Below are 17,734 nucleotides of genomic sequence, written 5' to 3' on the forward strand. Positions count from 1 at the left end.
TATGTACATCCTTTTTTTTAGGATAGGAAAATTTTTTAGCGCTAGATTTGGCGCCACAATTCCACGTGACATGCACGTTACCTTTCTATGTCAGCAATTACAATAATCTCAAAATGTCATTTTTGAATGAAAATACAATCTTATCCTTGCTAATCCAACAACTCTAGATTATTATATAAAAAATTATAGTTCTTTTTTATATCATTTATTTTTTTTCAAAATGCTTTGAAAATGTAATAAAAATACCATATATACAAAATATGCTTGAAGTATATAGATATATATGTGTGTGTGCGCGCGATAAATAAATAAATAAATATATATATATATATATATATATATATATATATGTGTGTGTGTGTGTGTGTGTGTGCTTGTGTGTGTAGAGTCCCTATATGGTAATTGTATTAATTAATTATAGTTATTAATTAATTGTAAATGTAAATTAATTAAATAAGAAAATCATGAATGTTGACATATTTGTCACTAGAAATATTATTATTGACATAATTGATTAAGTATGGTATTAATTAACATATGTATACTCTAAGAAAAATAACATTTGTTACCTTACATATCCCCTTAAATAGATTATATCATAACAAAAAGAATATTCAATTTCAGAAAAAAAACCAAAAGAATTTTACTAAAAGTTTCATCTGAATACAAATGTTATAATTATATTACATCGTCTAAAATTTAAAATTAAATATATATTGTGCATATATATATAGTCCCTATCAAGAGTGAAGTTCCAATTTTAGCACACTTGTCGGTCAAATTTTTTCACCATAAGCGATTCAATATTTATGTATGATATTCAAGATCATCTCTACAAAGTTTCATCGAATTTGACAATTGTTTGAACTTTCAAAATTGAGATTTACATGAAAGGTTCACGTTGAACAGTTTTAATTCATTCATTGATTTAATCTAATTTCAATACACTAACGATGTCCGAATTAGATGAAATTTTGTAGAGACGATCTTGAATAACATACCTAAATATTGAATCGCTTATGGTGAAAATAATTGACCGAAAAATGTGCCAAAATTGAAACTTCACTCTGTAATTTCAAAGTAAATCTTCACTCTGGATAGAGGACTATATATATATATATATATTGTGCGTGCACATATCAAGCATATTTTTGTAAATTTCAATTTTTTAACTTATTTTTTAGAAGCATTATTGTGATAAAAAATAAGAAATGATAAAAAGAATAAAAACATTTTTTTTTAATAATTTAGAATCATTGGATTAACAAGTATATGATTGTCTTTTCATTTAAAATGAAATTTTTATATCATTTTAATTGTTGATGAGACAATGTGACGTAGTAGGCCACGTAGGATTACAGCGCCGAATTTGGCGTCATATTATGACGCCCTAACACTCCTCTTTAGGATGTTTTTGAGTTGAGCAGTCCCCATAAAAGATCTTAGCTCACTCATCTTAGTAGGTGCTTGGCACTCCTCGATGGCTCTGATTCTAATTTATAATCCAATTTTTCAGGTGTGCCAAATCAAAATAGTCTACATGGCAACTCAGCAAGAAGGGTTTGTTAACATGGACGTTGGGATAATATCACAAGAACACAATATAAGGAGTTAAAGGCAACACGTAATTGTCGGTTGTGGCTCTGTGCTAGGGTTTCTCTAGCAGCGTCATTGATCTAAGTCTTGCCGAGATGATGGATGTATCAATGAAATCAATGGCAACTGCAGAGCATGTGAGGCTCAATGGGGACGGTGATCCCTTCTTCTACCTTTGTGGCAAGCTTCTCTCATTTAAGAAACCCATGGTGGTTCCTCTGTTCACCGCGGCGCTTTCACGGTTCTGGGAATTCAAGAAAAGGTTTTGATGTGAGAGGAAGAACATGGTGTGTTTATCTTCCAATTCAGAGACTTGGGAGAATGAAATCGCGTTCTTGAATCTGGACCGTGGTTTTATGGTAATTCGATGTTGTTGGTGGTGGCCTATGATGGTCTCCTATCTATGGAGGATGTACCTCTGCATCTGCTAGAGACACGGGTGGCGGTAACGGGATTGAGATTGGAATGATCACTGAGAAAACTCTATGTTTTAATTCGGGGATAGTTCTTAAAGAATAATCACATGCTATGTACTAATTTTAAGTTTCGACTCAAAACCTCTTGTCTACTGTACGAAAACAACGGAAGAGTATGTGATGACTATTCAAGCCTTCATTTTATATAAAATCCTAGTGGATTCTATAAAAAAAATTAAGGAGTTAAAGGTCTGGTCACTAAAGATGTTTAAAGAAGCATGGTTATACACATGGAAAATCCAAATAGGTACAAAAATACCACTTCAAACTTGACTTATAAAGATATCATACACAGCAAAATGAGCGTTTGAAACCAGATATCAGCTTGTTCTACTTTTCAAGCCAAAAATACAAGGACAATGAAGGCTCAATTTTATCAAGGACATTAATACATCGAAAATGAGAATAATACCTCAAGACAAAGAAGTTGACAAGCTGCAGAATGCCAAGGCCACCACTTCAGTCGAGCTTCTTTCGAAAATCGTGCACAATACCTGAAATGAAAGGGGTGTGCATCACATGCGTTCATACGGCCAGTAGGAAACAACGCTATCTAGGTTTGCAAACAATTTGCATTTTCATTGAAAATAAAGTATAAAAATCAGAGTTGGAAAAATACGCACAAGGGTACCCGTTTCTTATATGCACAAGGTAATATGCCTTCCAAGTTCCAACATAGCTACCACATTGGTGATTCTTGGCCTCTGTGTGGCAATACATGCACACAACTCAAAGCTTTCCTGAGTTTCCTCAGTAGCTTCTCAATCTTTTCAGTTTAACCTTGGGTCTGCTAGTTCCATATACCTCCTCTTGCTATGCAATTGGAGCGCGAGTTCTGATAAAACGTTTCGGACTGGTTTAATTGAAACATCTTTCTTTCCATCACTGGCATCATTTTCGGTTCCACTACTTTGAAACAAGCAATTTCTTCTTCGGTTTTCCCCTCACCAATTCTACCAACACCATCCCATAACTGTACTACACCGATTCTTTCACGGATCCCATTCAGGTGCAAGAGATCCCTGTGTTCCTATCAATGTTGTCAACAGTATGAACTTCTCACCAAGTCTAACAAGATATTGGACATATATCTCAGCTAGATAAAATGAATTTAATATAAATGTAACGCATCTATATCAATAGCTACTAGTCTGCCAAAAACCAGACTTGCATTTGAGTGCTTACAACAAGATAGCCACAAGATCACTACCCCTCATCCTATTCTAAGCCAGACAGAGCGCTAGTTTGTCCACCACCAACTAATGGCTAGTGATTTTTTTAAGAAACTTGATATTAATAATACATGATCAAGCTGGAAATACCCAAATCTGCTCTCCTATGAAGGATTGAAATATCAAGAGCAAGATGTAATTATGATTTATGACCAAAGAAATTCACTGTGCGTCAATTTCACATAATGGGGCAAGTAAATCAACCATTACACTTCGGAGAAATAATCCTTGTTTTTCTAGACTCTAAACAGAAAGGTTGCTGTAAATATTGGGTTTTACAACATGTTTGAGTAAATTAACGTATCTAAATCAGACCATGTAGAAACACGAATTTCATACGATACTGGTGTGCAAAGAAATTACCCTCTCTTCAAGTGTCTACCAGGATCCGAATGCTTGCGGTACTCGCCCATTCCTTACATTGCAAAATTGAATGGCATTTTTCTGCATTCTGACTTTAAAACAATCTTTGATGCGCTCGTGGTAAAAAAAGGTTACTCATTATGAGCCCCATATCTGCATGCAAATTCTTCCCCTTCTATAAGCCTCTCCACAGCATCAGATGGAAGGCCAATCATCTCAAATGTCTTTTCCCACACTTCGTGTGAAGTCTCAACATTATGAGCTTCTTCAGAAGGATTGGTTGGATTGCAATCTTGTGAAATGAATGCGCAAACAGGAAAGTCATCTGATTTCAACAATTGACAGTACTCTGGAACCTGAGGATCAGTGGCTGCAAAGAGAGCACTCCTTGAACCTGCATCGCAAATTAGTCATCACAAGGTCAGCTTTCACCATACCTCATTCCCTATTCCAGTATTTCTTTACCTGGAGTTGTCTGTCTATTTCTTTAGACCTCTTATTTTCTGTTTCTTTTTATCTATAATTTATTTATATATAATACTTGGGAGTCAATTGTGAAAAATAAGGGAAAAGATTGTTGTCTTCAAATTTTAATATGTATACATATATTTAGTGGGAAGAAATATACTCATGAGTCATGACATCATCACTCAATACTTCTGTGGATTACGGTAGGCCAGCAAAAGGCTCCCTGTTGCACTTCATAATTATTAAAGACTGAACAGAGCCTGTTTTTGGTTATATATATAGGAGAATTTTCAGGTGTGGACGTCCGTACCTTATGTAAGGTACGGATTCGCCGATTCCGGTAATGGCAGGCTGCAACGGCGGGGCGGACCACGACAGCCACACTCCCCACCTCTCGGCGATCCCGTCTGTGCCGGTCGGAGCTCCATTTGCGACCCACGGCGGCCGGAATCGCGAAATTGCCGGAATCTGCCCAGAAAACTTGATTTTTGCAGATTCCGGCCAGCACAGATGGGATCGCCAGGAGGTGGGTAGTGTTGCTGTGCTGGTCCGCCGCGCCGTTGCGGCCTGCCGTCGCCGGAATCGGGACGTCCGCACCGTGCGGACGTCCGAACCTAAAACGGCCTGTATATATATATATATATAATAGCAGAAAGAGCTCACCTTCTTGAGGGATAAAGATAAAGTAGGGTATCAAACGATAACCAGCTTGAACGATTCTGGGAAGATCCCTGGCCTGCAATTTATTTGGTATCAGATAACATGAGACTTAATGATAAAACTACAGCATCAGATTGGAATTGCCAAAAGGTTATATGCAGAAAAGTACATAAGGCTTTTGATCTTAGTCTTGAATACCGTTAACTTAAAAGGATATTTAATCTGATGAGTGTGTAGGGGTGCATCTAAGTTTGCATGCGCATGCATATATGGAAGAATTGAAACTAATATCTAACTAGATTGTCAATCAAAAATTATATAACAACCAAGAAATTACATCTTATTATAAAGCAACATATAAGACGTCAAGATACTTACTACATTTGTCTGGACAACACCAGGAGAAACACAAGTTACACAAATACCAGCTTCAGCAGGCAGGCGCTTATGTAAGACGCTACTAAACATGATCTGCAACATATAAAGCATCAAATGTACAGCACCAAGTGACCGAAATCTAAATGAAAAAGAACACAGTAACAGAATAATTAATTAAATAATTTACAGATCACAAGGACCTGTATTTATAGTTCAACAGACCTAGGTAGGAATACGAGCGTCCTTTTTCCTAAAATTTGAAAACAAGCACAATCAACTAATATTGAAGGTACCTGTGCGAGCTTGCTGCTCGAATAACCCACTAAGCTTGTATATTTTCTTTTCCCAGAAACAACATTCATGTCATTTGTATCAACGAACCCAACATAATGCATCTATTAAATGGAAATATCACTCTTAGGTTTACATATAACATAAAAGTAAAGTAAAAAAATGTTCTTTAATAATCTACCTTCTACTCAATACCTACATGAACTCTTTCTATTTAAGGCAGCAACTAGGTTTAGTTTGTATAAACACGAACAACAGTGTTTATGGATGCTTAAGTCACAAACAAAAGACCAAACTACCAGCACATTTCAATGCAGTTTAATATTTCAGTTTTTTGATAATTACATAGCTATCATAGCGTGTGTGTATGTGTGTATAGAGCATAAGAACATCCATGCATCTTCTGATACACGGAAATCATGGAACTTACAACGGAGTTGACATTAACAATTCGACTTGGAGAGCCTCTAATAAGGGATGGCAGTAGCAATACTGATAGCAGTGCTGGAGCCAGATGATTCACTTGTAAGTGCTCTTCATATCCATCTTTTGAAAATCTTTGTGGCTCTGAACTCACAACAACCATAGTATACCATTAAATGGCAAACCAGATTTTGATAGAATACAAGTACTTATGCATCCAATCAACTATCTCCAATGACTGAATAAACTGGAAAAGAAAAACTAGATTTATGAACAGGGACCAGCAAACAAACTTGCTTGTGATGTATTGGATACTGTATGTGAGAATGTAGGCTACCAGTTCAATAGAACAGCTCTAACTTTCTAAAACCCGGACGAATGTTATTTATTTTTACTAGACAATGAAGAAGATTAGCATGATTTGATCAGCCTACCATCCACATTATCTAATATCAGTAAGTTACTGGTATTTTGGATACTACCACTATCATGGTAATGCGTCAGGGAAGCAGCTCAGCAGCTGAAAGCTCTAAAATGTAAAGTAAATACGGCGCAAAGACCAACCTCCAATGGAAAATATCCCAGCATTGTTGATTAGAACATGCAGAGGTCCAGATCGTGCATTCCACGCTTCACAAAATCTTACAACAGAATCCAAGGAGAGTAGATCAAGTTCCATCACCTGTTGAAATTACAAATATTGTGCAAGTCATTTTGCATGGAATTTCTCTTTTTCCGGGAAAAGAAATTTCTCTATATCCAGATTATGTCCAACACAGATGCTGACAAGTTCAGCCAAATATGTATTTATTATAAGGCCTCTGGATTCGAACAAGGACAATTGCCAAATTAGTGTCTCTGCATTATTAAGACCATTTCATCAAGCAAAGGCATCCACATTTGATAAGGTAAGCAGTCTAACTTCAGTGATTTAACCATTCTATTGGAGCTTGAAATGTTTGGCCCAGTTATAAAAACATTTTCAGCATTTACTTGATCACCAGAATAAATAGGTTACCTCAATATTGAGAGGAAGGCCCATTCCTGACCATTCATTTTGCCACTTTTGAATCAGCTCCTCGGCTGCTTTGGTGTTTCTCACTGCCATTACAACATGTGCACCAGCCTCCGCTAACTGCCTGCTCAACGAATAAGTTATAACCATCAGATACCGGTTATCTAACTGAGCAGATTATCCGAACTTATCATGAAAATTCAATTCAGAATACACCTCGCAGTTTCACGGCCGATACCGCTAGTGGATCCAGTAACAATACATGTGAGATCGTTGACAGGAGGTAAAGGCATTGGGTTCAGCAAATGGCTGGCAGTGATTCTCTGGAACAGCAATTCATACACCACATAAAACCAACCTCTCAGCCACTCTATCCACCCCAATCCCTCCTTGTTCTTCTTCTTCACTTCCTCTTTCAATTCAGATGAGGACGTTGCCATTTCTGCCACCTTTTTCAATGTCCAAGAATTTCAACACTAAATAAGCAGAATGACAAGAATGACTAAATAAGAAACTCAATTCTAAACTCAACGGAAATTGACTCCTTAGTTGTTCAACTCCTTTAAATCCTATAACTTCATCAGTCATATTCAACAATGAACCAAACTGAATAAACAAGTAAAAAAAGGATTTGAGACACCCAAAAATCATGGACAATGAAATCTAAACTGTTGACCCAGATGACCAGTAACTCGAAAAGAAAGCAAGATCACTAGTACTAAATCTGAAGCTGAATTGAGAAGAATGTACTCAACCTTAACTCAAACGGCAAATGGGGTACTGGGAATTGCGGAGACAATTTAGGTTGCAAGTGCTTTAAAGTTGAAGGGCAGCGCAGCGCAACTGAGCTGTTATTTAAGTGAGTTCCAGCTTCGGCTCCGAACTAATAGATTCCGTCGTTCAAGATTTCAAGATCCTTAAAAGTATCTATACTGACACAGTGAACACACGTGTCAAGTCACATGGGCTAACACAGGGAATGATAACGTGTGCCATCCCGCACGTGATTCTTTCAACCTCCAATGCTGTTCGGTACCGTTCCATATAGGAAAAAGTTAAAAGATTCAAAATCTTCCGATATTTTTATTTTAAAAAAATGATATATTGTAGAAGTAAATATTTTATTTTTTTCCGTATCTGCAATATTTTTTAGATTTTTTTAAATATAAAATATTTCTGATATTTACGATATATCCGATACATCTTCGATATTTTGGAGAAATATCTGAAAATTTTCACTTAAAAGAATTTATCTCAACTTTAGGATGTCTCGGACTCTCAGATGTTAGTTTTTTATTAATTAATCACCTCAAGTCTCGAAATATATAAAAAAAAGACTAGAATGTAGTAAATCAATTGGCTAATTTTAAATTTTTCATAAAAGATATATGGATGAGAAGTTAACGTTCAAGTCTTAACTCTTAAAAGTTAAGTCATATTAGCGACAAATGCTCTCATTGACCTTAAGGGAATCTAAAATAAAATATCACAAAGTAGTCATATGAAAAGCATAAGAGGATATCCATAATTCCATGAAGTCAACTATCAATCTAGTTATCTTATTTACGATTATAGTCAGTTTTGAGAATATATGATCAACCATTGAGTTGGATTCATCCTTATTATTCAATTCTCGGAGAAATTGTCGGCAACTCGAAAGAGATATATGACTATCATGTTAACCATTACAATTCATAATATATTGCTCGTATGTCTTGGGCAAAATATTGTAGCTTTGTTTACCAACGTGCATCTTTTTAAGCATCTAGAGTATTTTTCTGATATTAGATAAAGTTAATAATCGTATTTGTTTATATGTAATTCAATAATAAATAAATAATTTTAGAATATGAACGATATATTTTTCCAATATCCCCGATATATCTCTGATATATCTGATCTTTTTTTTTCAAAAAAAATGATATATCTATCGATACCGATATTTAGAACCTTGCTTAGGAATAGTTTATTACTAGCATTGTTGCACGCACTATGCCTACGGAACAGTCACCCTCAAACTTATTTAATCAATGCTTCAAGAAACCCTATTATTACCCTTGATATAAGATTTTATCAACATTTAGCTGCAGTTTTCATCTATGGTAGTTTAGCCTATTTTTAATTTTCCATGAGAATATAGAAGAACGAATGAGCGTTGGGAATGTAACTGGAGATAATACCTCATTTTTATCCTGAAAATGTGGTTATCGATCTCCTAATTAACCCTATACAATGTTTTTTTATTTACAGTTTGTCTATTTTTTCCTCCTTTTATCTGGTTTAGAATTTTTCATGTAAGGGTATTCTCAGTATTATCAGTTTGGTAGTTTCATAATTACTATTTGTTTAATTAATACCAATTTTTGTCAATTTTAAAAAGAATCTGTATATGTTGTGCTATGAAAATAATCCGCTGTAAATTTAAAAAAGTTTAAATTTGGTAAATATTACTTTTACAAGTGTTATCGTTCAGTAAATTGTTTGGTAAAGATTTAACAAAACTGTTGTAAACTTGTTTATTGACCAAAAAGTCTAAATAAAACTGTTGTAGATCTGTCTATTGACTAAAAAGGACATGATTTTATTTTAACATATTATAAGTTAAAAATAATTATTTTAGTAAATAGAACACTAATAATTGATGATACCTAATAGCCGTCATATGTGATAGGTATGTGCCGAGAAGTATGTGTCTCCCAAGCAATTATTCAATGTCTTCGCTGCCATGAGAGCTTCTTTTCGTGAAGGGGGTTCCATATTGGAACTATCATCTTCAACTTCATCATCTTTGTCATTTCTCATGACGCTCTCAATCATCTCCTCGTCAGTCATCATCTCTGAAGTTGTTCTATTTTCTTCATGGTAGTTCAAAATGTATTCGACTTTCATTCTGTTACAATAGTTCAACCCTTTGATAAGACATTACAAATCTCGAACACCTTCACCCTTTAATTGTTGATCTAAATTCTCAGAATCCATGTCATCAGTTGACCGAATTTTACAATGACAAAAGCAAATTAGTTTCATGCTTAAGGTGACCATATATTTAACGTATAAGTGAATTTGTATTTGATTTTTGATTCAAAGGTAGCAAAATGAACAATTCCACATAAGAAAATATTTGAGCATCCACAAAAGTAAGTTGTTCCTTGCTAACTATTAGCATGCAATTGCTTTTCATGAGTTCCTTCTTTGGGATACACCTCAAATAAAATCTTGTAGGTAACGACTTAGTTAAGCTTAAAATGATTTAGTCAATTCTGAAAATAACATGGTTTAGTGAGTTAGTTGTATACTTGAGGTAATAACTACACCCACAACCCCCTCCCAATTGTTGGATATGAGCATTGTAGTAGTAGTATCTATCATTTTGGGTCTTACTTTAAGTCTTGCAAACTCAAGATTATCGTATGTCAATAATGTCATTGAGAAGTAAAGAAAGTGTATACACTTCATTTTTTAACCTCTAAATTTATCATACACAAAAAAAAAACTTAAAACTAATTATCCCTATTTCTCAGCATCTTTCTAAAATATGCTTGTAAATTACCAAAAGAGGTTTTAGTACAGTACAATTTAGCACATTAACATGTAAAAAGGAAGATATTTATCTACGAATAAAAAGATATACATAAAAAAACTATGGATATTAGACTCGTTTATTTACGTGAATGATTGAGGAACCTTTAGATTTGATATAATGTTTTAGACTCCATATGCCGGACTATCAAAGAAAGAACATAGCTAAGCAGAATATCTTTAGCCACTACTTATTCATCTCTAATGTCATGAATCATGTCTCAACTCATTATAGCCGTTTCGACAAGATCATGTCATCGTAGAGAATCACTCAATTACGAATTCAATTTCTACAAGCCTTCTCTATTTTAGTTCAGTATGTTGTGAGATATATTTTATCTTTTCTTACTTAAATTGATCATCATATTCATCGTGAGAGTCTTTAAACACTCCCAAAGTCAATTCTCAAGAGGTACGATCAACTTTTATGCACCACTCTTGTCCTCACCTTTTATATTTATTCATAAAGTATGTGTACTACTTCACCTAAAGGGGATTAGTTTAATATATGGCTTGGGGTATAGAGACATTCCCCTTAAAACTGATAAGGGCATGTGGTTGGCTAGTGTTTGGATTTTTGTGACCTTTTCAATTTTCGCCAAAGTTATTCGACACTTGATCGAGTATGCCTTGATCGATTCCCATTAACTATAACATCAGTTTGTATAATGTTTGTACAAACTTAGCTTGTCATGAGTTACTTAACTATAACATCAGTGTGTACAAAATTGTTTTTGTGTTTTGTTTAATGGATGTTTTGCTTGTTTTTAAAATTACTTATCATTTGTCTATGCCTTTGCCTTAAAATCTTAAACAATATCCTCATCTTTTAAGTTAGTATATAGATTATGTTGTTCTAATGACAATAATTCTTATTCGACTTGTTATCATTCTAATTTTTCATACTTAATTGATGTGCACTTTTGATGAGAAATCTTGAGCATGATTGTTTTCTAATTTTTTTTATATCTATGTGCAGATGAACGCGAATAATAACCCAACAAATTGGAAAGATTAGAGTTGGTTTTACTCGCTCAGCTTAAATGTAGTACTGAGATACAGAAACACAAACGAAGAACCAAATACATGTAGATGACTTAATAGAATGTTTCTCTCAACAACAGTGATCTCAGATCATCATGAATAAAAATATTCAATCCTCTAACTAAGGTTAGAAATCTTACAAACTTAAATTCATTAAATGTCTTAAAAGTAGATACATTGTTCATATAATATATTAAGAACTTAAAACTATTACATGGTTCGTATGCCTATTTGGATTGCAATTGTTAGTTGGTTTGCTCGGTCATCATCATTGAGAATGTCCAGTATCGAAGTTATTCTAAGATAACCTTGAATTCCTCTCTATTGTTGAATAGATGCAGTGTCGCATGTGGTCCACATTTTGTGTAGGAACATAATGTGTGACGATATGAATGAGAATATTACCCACATTAACTTTCTCACTTAGTTTTGTGTTTTTGAGTCATTTATCATTTTAAAAATCTTGTAGATTATTCTTTTATGATATTGTTCTAATTCTCTTTATTTTGTCTAAAAGAATTATGATATTCTCCTCCTTTGTAGAAAATCTTTGTAAAAATAGAAAAAGAAACGATGAAATCGAACTATAAATGAATCATAAGTCATGTAATTGATGATACACAAAGTCGTGACCATCATCCCCATTCATCAATGTACGATGCTCTTAATTAAGCTATCGCTCTTGAATGCTCCACCACCACAGTGACGATCAAGTTCAAGTCCTTTTAGGTAATCCGCTACATAAAATACTTCAAAGTGTAACCATGACTCTACTTACAATTATTTTTTTTTGTTTTTGTATGAAAAAATATGTGAATTATTATGTGATTTCTTTGTTTTAATTTGCGAGTTATGTAATTGGAGTTGTATTAATAATTTTTTTTGAAATTTTCAGTTGATCATTAAGTTAATTTCAAAAATCTTTGTAGATGCATTAAAATTTTAAGTGCAGCTATTACCACCCTATCATACTCTTTGTTCACATTACTTTCTTATTTCACCCTACATTTATATTTTAAAATCCAATTTTACTCATTTCACCTATTTCTTTTCCCGGAAGTATCCTTATACATATACAATTAAGAAGTTAACTTTTTTTTTCTACAAATTTTGATGAAGCTAAGGTAATAATTTAACGAGATCAAGAACGAATCAATGATGATGGGAAACACAAAAGAAAAATAAAAAAACCAAAATATTTAGTTTTTTCTGATTAATTTCATAATTTGGTAATAAATTAGTGTACATATTAGTCTTTATACTTGGTTGATATAGTCTTTTAATAATTAAAAAATATGTCGGGTGAACAAAGAACATAGTAGAGTGGCAATTGCTACACCTAATCTTTTGTTCTTTTTATGTGTTCAAGTAATTTTCAAAGTGAGGTTAATAAGTTTGGATGTTATAATAATTAAAAGGATATTGCTACTAAGATCTCTAAATTTAGTCATTAAACTTCTTTTGAAATTTCTAAAATAACCTTAGTTATATTATTCACATACACTTTGAGAGATTGCTCATTACCTCTCTTATTCGAGAAATTTTTTATACATACACTCCACAAACCTCTTAATACGCATTCGTTTCTTAATACAACAGTACTTTAATTTCTAGTTCTAATATTTTACTAAATACACCAGCCAAGATACCTAAAAGATACCCCAATCACAATTTATTTTATTATTTGACTATATCTTATCTACTTAGTATATATATATATATATATATATATATCTTTCTAATGGGAATATATATATATATATATCTATATTTATGTATATATAAATATCTGTAATGTTCATTTTGACTTTTTTTTTGTTCTAAAAAATCCTTAAAATTTATTAGTGTTCTCTTTAAATATGAAATAATAATTAAGCAAATGAAGAGCACACATCTCAACGCCTCAAGTCGTTTACCGTTCATATGAAAATGAATCAAATAACTCATTTCATGAGAACCGAATCTCTTTACAGGAAGAAGTTATGAATTAGTTTTTTTAGCACGAAGTCAAGAAAAATTTTATTCTCTTAAGCTCACCCATAAATTATCCAATTTATGAATTACTTTGTGAAAAAGATAAATGAATCGACTAATTATCCAAATTTCTCATATTTAAAGTTCCATTATGATAGGAGTCATCTTAAATTCCCTTGCAATTTCACATTAATTAGTTTACAAATTTATTTTGATTTCTGATTTTAATTTGTTTTATATTTTCCTAAGATGTGATATATGGTTGTTTTTACATATAACAAACTACTAATAAATACTATACAATAATTTGGTTTACAAAAAACTCACTTCCTAATTTGATAGAGCAAATTAGGACAAAAAGTTACAAATAAAACAACATAATGACAAGTTGTTACTGTCATATGATATTTTACTTTTTTGGTCTTATTCAGCACATCACATTTAAGAGAATTCAAAATTCATTATCACTACCACATATCACATCTACATTTGTATATGCTACTGTCGACTAAGAAGCTAGCTGCTACTGTCGAGTATGTCAAACTTATATTATTCAATTTTCTAATTAAACAACATGTTACTGTAGAGTATGTCAAACTTATATTATTCAATTCCAAAATCACTAAACTTCATTCTTTGCTCAAATTATAAATAATTTAAAATAAATATGAATCATATTAATCAACTCACGATCAATTATTTGTCGAAAAATTATATGGTAAAATGCACCTTCATTCTCTATGTTTACTCGTTTTTTTTAATATGTTTTGCATATCAATATATTTTATTTCAATAGTTAATAGTTGCAATTATATATTTATTTTATGATAAAGTTAGAGGTCCCAATAACATACAAAAGCCTGATAATTGTTTTTTTGAAAGTGAGCCTACTAATAATTAGATCTACAAAGTGGTAGAAATAATGTTGTATATTCAGTATATTACAAGCGGCAATTGTTATGTGTAATGGTTAATTTATATGTTTGAGTTGATTATCGGGTTAGATAGTACTACTAAACAGTACGTACTCAATTTATTGAAGCTTCAAATCCCATTAGAATCAAAATGCAACTAAAGTTCAAAGAAGCAAACATGCATCAAAGAAGAGAAAAAGAAAAATATAACTTCACTATCTTAGCCCATAGACACACACCATCTTCAACACAATTGTTAATTGTGAGTTCAAGACATAAAATAGGAGTACTTGTCATTTGTAGAAATGTCATTTTAGATTCTAATTTTTTTTTATTTTCTCCTAAGGACATCTCCGACGTGCTCAACCCATACCCAAATTGGGTAGCATTCTGCAAAAAAAAAAAAAAAACAACCCTCTCCAACCATGAAATCCATTTTGAGTTTTACTCATCTACCCATTTGGCTGCCTAAAATGGATCGATGTGAAGGAGGGTGATACATCTCAAACCTAGGTATACTTTGAGATATACTTTTGTTATTCATTTTAGGGTTAAGAGAATGGTAATATTGAACTTTTAATGGGTTCAACAGTTGACTTTTTATTTTGTTTTTTGTTTGAGGAAACTTTCTTCATAAAAATTGTAGATGACGTTAAATTGAGAATGTAGACACGTGATACGCTTAAATCATAGTTCGTATAAAGAGGTTATGATCAAGAAAGTATTTTGTTGACCAAAAATTAATCAACAGTGCATCAATACCGAATGAACCAACAAGATCTTGGTAAACATGGACTGAACATAAATAAAGCAAGTATTTTATTTTAGCTAATATAGGAATATATAGGTAAACATGTTGGACTAGGAGCAAGTAGCCAAGTATGATGCAAGTAAAAGCCAATGAGGAGACATATCATGAATCTAGGGTAAGCTTTCAATTCCATCTGAAAGATAAAATGCAGGAGCATAAGAAAATAAAAATATTTGATGCCTTCAATATGTGTGTGTGTATATATATATATGTATATATATATATATATTCTCTGGTATTAGAACCATAAGAGTTGTAAGTAAATAATCTCTAATTTTAAACTTCTTAGTCCCCAGGTGGAGGCTCTGTCTCCTAGGGGCGGATCCTAAGTCGATATATTTTTCTATTACACTAGGCCAAAAACCTTCATACCACACATTTCAGACAACATATAATTTATATATGTTGTCTAAACCTTTCTCAACCATTCCAGACAACATATAAGTGAATATGTGCTGTCTCTAAATTTAGACAATTCAAATTTCTTGAAAATTTTCAAAATTTCTGAATTTTTTAAAAATGTGGAAAATATCATACAACATACAACTGTTATGTGCTTAAAATTTTGAAAATCTTCATACAGCACATATGTTCTATATGCTATATGAGTTTTCAGATACTGATACGGCGGGACAAACAATCCATTGTGAAAATTTCACGTACCTAAATTAAGTTTTCAGTTCCCTCCTCTAAGCCTCTAACACTTCAACAAAATTTCACAACCCGCACAAAATTTCAACCACTACATGTCCCTCACTGAGATTCAAAACCTCCAACTTCGACGGGGTCTTCCTCTTCTAGCTCGTCACCGCCTCTGACCAAACCCAGGGTCGACGACACTGCACTCCACCTGCGACGGCCTTCAGTCTTGCTCGTTTCTCTTCACAACCTCAGCCTCAATCTATTCCCCAATTTCACTACCTTAGTTCTCGTTTGCTTCCAAGGTAAATAACAATTCTCAATTTCCTTGGGTTTTCACTCGATTTTAATTTTAGGGTTCGATTTTTAGAACAAAAGGCTCTTAAACTCATTCCTTGTTGTTTCCTTACTTTTTCACTGTGATTTAGGGTTGTGGATTGTGTTAATGTGGTTGAGATTCTAAATAATCTCGTAGTGATTATCTTTTCAAACTTTTTCTCATTGGAGATTCTAGCGTTGGCTAGTCTGGCTTCTCATGAGATCGCAATTATTACAATTGCGATGTGTGTCGCCTCTACCTCGTCGGACTCTGCCCCCACGAGCTCTTCCAATTAACGGTAACCAAGCCCTTCATCTCTATTAAATTCGTACTTCTCGATCCCAATGGGAATTAGATCAGCAAACTCAGTATAATCTTATCTTTTTAATTGAATTCAGAAAATGGATATATGACTGTGCCTGAAGGTTCACTCTTTGCAACTCAGAGAAGAGTATCCTTTGTTTTATTAACGATTTATTGCCTTAGTTATGATTGAAATTTGAATTACAGTAAATTTGGAATACTAGTGATGCCCTTAACTGTCTCCATAGATACAAAGAAGCTAGGAAACAAGGAACTGATAACTATGATAGAGACCTGGAGGATGTTATAGATAGGCTCATTGTTGAATGTGATAGCCAAATTTCCAGAGCCCTTAAGCACATTGAGGATGCTATTGCTAGTTCTGTTTCTGAAGTTACTCAGGTGATTAATCATTTCATTCCTAGGCTCTTAGTTATAAATTTTTCATTTCATTTGAGAAAGTAGCTGATTACATGAAAGCTAGACCATCTCTGAAACTGAATCGAGGCTCGTAGCAAACTACTGAACTGAGCTCATCTGACTCTGGGTCTGAAGCTTGATTTACTTTTTCTTACACATATATCTAAGAATTTTCAATTTTTTGATGGCAGATGGTTAGTCTTTTATCTCTTGTCTCTTTTGTTTCAGAAAAAAAAAGGTGAAAGAAGCTGATGAGTCTAGTAAGAAACAAGACAATGGGTCTGGAGATGAACTGTGCATTCTGCAAATAGTGCAATAAGTTACAGGTGCCCCAATCATGTCTGACTAAAATGGTTTTTGTGTAGGTTTTTAAATTTTTATGGGAGAGCATAGGATAAGGGTTGTTTTGTTTGTAGTGGGAGATTATGATGCTGAGAAAATTGATACTTTGGTGTATTTTGGTCCTTGTTCTTTCTCATTCTATCAGGGGGTTTCATTCTACAAGAATGGCTTATTATGTTTTGATCAATTTTATGGAAAAGAAGAAATCAAAAGGGGTTTATTTAAAAAAGAAAATAAAAAGAAAGTGTCTTATTACTTGTGTTCTGGTTATGCTGCAATTGCAGGGCTCCGTAGATAATCGAGTTATCAAAGCACATTAAAGAGAAGCTTGAAGAGGCTGATAGATTAGGTATTTCTATTCTTTCTGGATTTACTGTATTGCTTCTATGTTTTTTATGAGTACAATGTCTTCTTTATTATTATTATGTGCTACGATTTCATATTGTGATTCAACCAATATGTAACATCATATCCCCTTTACACACAC

At 33.2% G+C, this 17,734-nt stretch overlaps 1 protein-coding gene across 3 annotated transcripts; it reads right to left on the bottom strand.

Annotated features, from left to right (window-relative positions):
• Positions 1-3,426: 3,426 nt before the first annotated feature.
• On the bottom strand, positions 3,427-7,777 carry LOC126794013 (dehydrogenase/reductase SDR family member FEY-like). 3 transcript variants are annotated; one of them, XM_050520658.1, is made up of 10 exons: positions 7,658-7,755; positions 7,119-7,378; positions 6,906-7,026; positions 6,452-6,569; positions 5,895-6,031; positions 5,467-5,568; positions 5,174-5,266; positions 4,799-4,871; positions 4,296-4,358; positions 3,918-4,061 (listed from the first exon to the last, which is right to left on the bottom strand). In XM_050520658.1, exons 2-9 carry the CDS (start codon positions 7,340-7,342, stop codon positions 4,318-4,320), a joined length of 909 nt encoding a protein of 302 aa, XP_050376615.1. In that variant the 5' UTR covers positions 7,343-7,378; positions 7,658-7,755; the 3' UTR covers positions 3,918-4,061; positions 4,296-4,317. The 3 variants fall into 3 exon arrangements, with proteins under 3 accessions (XP_050376613.1, XP_050376612.1, XP_050376615.1); XM_050520656.1 differs by lacking the exon at positions 4,296-4,358 and having other exon boundaries at positions 3,427-4,061; positions 7,119-7,351; positions 7,658-7,777; XM_050520655.1 differs by lacking the exon at positions 4,296-4,358 and having other exon boundaries at positions 3,427-4,061; positions 7,658-7,752.
• Between the last annotated feature and the right edge of the window lie 9,957 nt (positions 7,778-17,734).

Source organism: Argentina anserina, chromosome 5 (genome assembly GCF_933775445.1).
Source record: "Argentina anserina chromosome 5, drPotAnse1.1, whole genome shotgun sequence".
Taxonomy (NCBI): Eukaryota; Viridiplantae; Streptophyta; class Magnoliopsida; order Rosales; family Rosaceae; genus Argentina; species Argentina anserina.